This window comes from Micromesistius poutassou (genome assembly GCF_964030765.1).
Source record: "Micromesistius poutassou genome assembly, chromosome: 2".
NCBI classification, from domain to species: domain Eukaryota; kingdom Metazoa; phylum Chordata; class Actinopteri; order Gadiformes; family Gadidae; genus Micromesistius; species Micromesistius poutassou.
The window spans coordinates 8,264,551-8,269,550 of record NC_140272.1 but is presented as its reverse complement, the minus strand read 5'-3'; the positions used below and the strand labels follow the sequence as shown (position 1 = coordinate 8,269,550).

Genomic DNA, 5,000 nt, shown 5'->3' with positions numbered 1-5,000 from the left:
GTGATTCATATTTGATAGAAGGAGTTCAGACTCTGGGTGTAGACTCAGACATCAGACATCGGAGTTGAGACTCATAGTTCAGACTCTGAGTCCCAACTCCGAGTCCTAACCTGGACTTCCACCTCGGAGCTCTAACCCCGAGGGCTTCTCCTCCCCAGCAGAGTCACCCTCTAATCTGGAGGATCTTCTGCTCGTCACCTGAATCACGCTAAACTTTTCCACAACAACAGTCATAACAGGCTTAGGGAGAGACAGAGGGCCTTTGTGCTGTTATCCCCCTGACTGTCCTCTGCTGGCAGGTGCACCAGCTGAGCGGGATTCCTCCGCTGGTGGCCCTCCTGCGGAGCCCCAACCCCCAGATCGCTCAGACGGCGTCGGCGGCCCTCAGGAACCTGTCCTTCAAGGACACGGCCAACAAAGAGGAGCTCTTCCGCTGTGGGGGGGTGGAGGAGGTGGTGGCCCTGCTGAGGGAGTCCAACTCGGTGGACACGCACAAGCAGCTCACAGGTACACACACCCACACGCATGGACACGCACACTAACAGGTGAACACCACACACACACACATACACACACACACACACACACACACACACACACACACACACACACACACAGGTGCAGACACAGACACACACACACACACACACACACACACACACACACACATACACACAGGTGCAGACACTCAAACACACACACAGGTGCAGGCACAGACACACACCCACACAGGTACACAGACTCTCAAAGGTACACACACACACACACACACACACACACACACACACACACACACACACACACACAGGTACACACACCACACACACACACACACACACAGGTGCACACAAACACACACACTTACACTTGCACGTATTCTAGCTGCACAAATAGTCTCACAATCACATACACATACACACACATACTCACAGGTACACATACACACATAAACACACACATGCACATAAACACTGCCTGCGCACACAGACATATATTCTACTTGCAAATGGACAGTCGTACACAATATACACATACAATCTACCTTTGAACACACAAACATATTCTAGCTTTGCACAGAAACACACACAATAGACTTAGATTCCACCTACACGAATACGTACAGCACACACAATACACACACATCCACACTACACTTACGTAGTGTCACATTCACACACATCCACGCATTGTTCCTGGCCACACACCAATTTAAAAGCTTCATCTATTAAAGAAAGTGTTAGCTAAGTTCAGACCAAAGATGCAGACACACACACACACACACACACACACACACACTCGCGCACGAGCAAGAGCACAGACAGACAGACAGACAGACACAAACGCACACGCAGGTGCACTCACAGAATCCCAGGTGCACACACACACACACACACACACACACACACACACACAGACAGGCCCATAGACCAACACACGGTGTCTGCTCTATAGCCCACACATTAATGATCATGGACACGTTGAAACAACGTGCAGACACAAAGACGCACTTTGATGTGATTCCTCCTTAATCCTCTTGACTCTGAGCTGTCAGTGATTTACAGTGCTGTCATTCACTATGGGTTAATGATATCATTAGGATGCCAAGATACACTGGCATGGTATTTATTGTTTAAGTGTTTTAGAATATATATTGAATTGTTAAAACATTTATTAAACAATTTAAATTGATATGTGGATGTATGCTTCTAATTAAGTATTAATTGTTAATATTAATTGTTAATTAATTGTTGCATAAATTAATTGTGATTATTAAATTATATTTTTTATTGCAGTTAATATGAATGTGGGTAACATTATTGATAACGTTATTCTATTATTTGGTAAAACAATTTCCATTCCTAATTAAAGATATTGTTATTATTGAATGTTAATATTAATGTTGCTGATTATTATTATTGATAACTTTTTCTATTCTTTGGTAAAAAAAATGTCTCATACTTAATCAAACCTAATTTTGAATCTATCTCTGGAGTTCTTACTTCTGAGTTCTTACTTCTGAGTTCCATCTCTGAGTTCTGACTCTGAGTTCCGTCTCTGAGTTCTGACTCTGAGTTCTGTCTCTGAGTTCTGACTCTGAGTTCTGACTCTGAGTTCTAACTGAGTTCTAACTGAGTTCTGACTCTGAGTTCTAACTGAGTTCTAACTGAGTTCTGACTCTGAGTTCCCCCTCTTGTAACCGGTTCCCCAGGCCTGCTGTGGAACATGTCTTCAGTAGAGAGCCTGAGGCCGGACCTGCTGAAGTCGGCCCTGCCGGCTCTGATGGAGAAGGTGGTTCTGCCGTACACGACCGGACCAGACCGCTCCAGCAGCACGGACCCAGAGGTCTTCTACCACGCCACGGGCTGTCTGAGGTGAGGACGCCTGACCAAACCAGACCTAACTAGACCCAATCAGACCTGATTAGACCTAACCAAACATCTCTCTCTGGGTCTTCTACCCTCTACTCTTCCATATCCCCCCCCACTCCTAACCCTCTTACACACTTATTGTATTTTGTACGTCCTGGCCCTTAATGTAGGCACTTATTGTATGTTGTACTTCCTGGCCCTTAATGTAGGCACTTATAGTATGTTGTACGCCCTTGCACTTAAAATAAGGTGACCAGATTTCTGAGACAAAATCCGGGGCCATTTTGGGTTCAGCGGTGTAAAAACCTCCAAACATGTAGTGTTTTTGTCATAGAAAACTAAAGTGGGGACACTGATGGGGGTGGGTACGGGTTTGCGGGCGGACAGGATTGTTGACGGGGGGGGGGATCCGTGAAAATCCGTGAACATGAGTGAAATCCGGGGACATTTCCGGGGACAGCAGTAGCCGGGGACAGGTCACTGAAAACGGGTACTGTCCCAGGAAACCGGGGACGTCTGGTCATCCTAACTTAAAAATAGTACTTAGCATTGTGTAGCATCTTATCCTAGCTGTACCGACAGCGATATATATTGTTTCTCCTCCTTCTGATAAATGTACTTTTTGTAAGCAGCTTTGGATAAAAGCGTCTGCTAAATTCCCTAAATGTAAATGTAATATGTTGCTGTTCGCTATTATGGTTCACAGGCATGAGCAATTGGGTTTTGTTTTGTTCAAATTTGTTCTAACTTGATGCTCGGTGCAGATGTGATTTGCCAAAGACAACTTGAAAACCAGTCGAATGAGTTTGTTCTGATGGTTATTGAGTCAGGCCTTTATTTAGGAGCACTAAAGCATTAAGTGGCAAACGTGAAAGCGGAGTGAAAGTGAAAGAAAGACAATAGGAGGATTGCTTTTTATCTATAATGCACTTGAACCAGAGATCTGAATCCACAGTTTTGCACTGAACACTCTCTTTATACAATTGTTTGCATAACTGCATGCAAATACTCTCTGACCAAACCTTTATGCTTTATTAAAATCATCATAACCATGACAGCACTGTTAACAATGTGATCATTCTGTGTTCAGGTGTTGTGTTCTTGAAGTGCAACCAATGTGTTCTTGAAGTGAAACCTGAGTTCAAAGCAGGGTCAATATCAAAATCCTAGAAGCTGTATCTTGGCAAGCCTTTACGTTTCACCTCCCTGCCAAATGTTTGCACAGCCTTGCCCTGACAATTAATTTTGACGGAAATTAAACCTCTCTCTTGGGGCGTTCCTTAACCTGTCGTCTGAAGGCTCTGTTTGTGTGTGTGTGTGTGTGTGTGTGTGTGTGTGTGTGTGTGTGTGTGTGTGTGTGTGTGTGTGTGTGTGTGTGTGTGTGTGTGTGGTCACAGGAACTTCAGCAGTGGCAAGCAGAGCATCAGACAGAGCATGAGGAAGTGCCGTGGGCTGGTGGACTCCCTGGTCAGCTACGTGGAGGCCTGCGTGGAGGCCCAGCAACCCGATGACAAGGTACCTCTAAGAGTGGGCCGTTGACTTGTAAACGGAAGGTTGCTAGTTTGATCCCCGGCTCCTCCTAGCTGAGTGTCGAGTTGTCCCTGAACAAGGCACAACTGCTCCCGACGAACTGGCTGTTGCCTTGCGTGGTTGTCTCTGCTGTCGGTGTGTGAATGTGTGCATGAATGGGTGAATGTTAGGCAATATTGTAAAGCGCTTTGAGTGGCCACCGCTACACGGCCTGTTGCTTCTGTGGTTAGCGCGCTACGGGTGGAGCCTCAGTGTTGAAGTGAAATCGGTATTGGATGCTGGCCGTTTAACCGCAAGGAGAGTCCAGGCATCGAGTTGTAGTCACTGTAACACGATAAAACAGACTGTATATATGAATTAGAAGGGGAAAGGGAATCCAAAAAAAATTAGACTTCTGCTAATTCAGTGACTACACCAGGGGCGTTTCTAGGTTTCTGAAACATCCGGGTGTATGTTTGTATGCTCTATTGCGCATGCAAATTTTTTCATCATGCTTTACCTAAATAAACTTATCTTATATAACTTGCTTATCCCCAGACATCTAAAGTTCCATTCAAGTTATTTCAGAGTAAAATGAATACAAGTGAGACAGATTTTACATTATATATATATATATATATATATGGATCTAACTGGGGATATGATAAGTTAATTTACTTGAGGTGGTAAACAGTCTGGTTATGTTTTTAAACAGTTTATTCTCTTTCTAGAAGGACTAGGCTACTTTATTTTGAGATGCCCCTGGAATCCCCATGTTTCTTTCTAGTGTAAAGCACACGGGACATCCAACAAATAACTAACTACCATTAGTGACTAGAATAATTTCATCACTTCTAGACTGAATTTAATTAATGCATTCCATGGTTACCAGTAAATATACCAATAAATACCAATGGTAAAAATACACATTTTCACAAACTTCCCTTTGCCAAAACACAAAAGTGCCTCATTCACAAACACACCAACAGTCAACATTCAGCAAAAGTGAACTATTTAATGACTGTTTAATGAGTTACACAGTCATGTATTCTTTACATGTTTTTCTTCATTCATTTCTTATTAACTGAATAACTGTTAGTTAATCAGTTGGTTTTCAAAACG

General features: G+C 43.7%; 1 protein-coding gene across 1 annotated transcript in view; it reads left to right on the top strand.

Moving 5' to 3' along the window:
• Positions 1 to 5,000, top strand: part of LOC311339360 (plakophilin-1-like) — a 15,047-nt gene that overhangs the window by 3,137 nt on the left and 6,910 nt on the right. Inside the window, exons 5-7 of the mRNA XM_084464736.1 lie at positions 300 to 507; positions 2,210 to 2,372; positions 3,767 to 3,884. Of these exons, the coding sequence (XP_084320862.1) occupies positions 300 to 507; positions 2,210 to 2,372; positions 3,767 to 3,884 (489 nt within the window). The remainder of the gene's footprint in view (positions 1 to 299; positions 508 to 2,209; positions 2,373 to 3,766; positions 3,885 to 5,000) is intronic.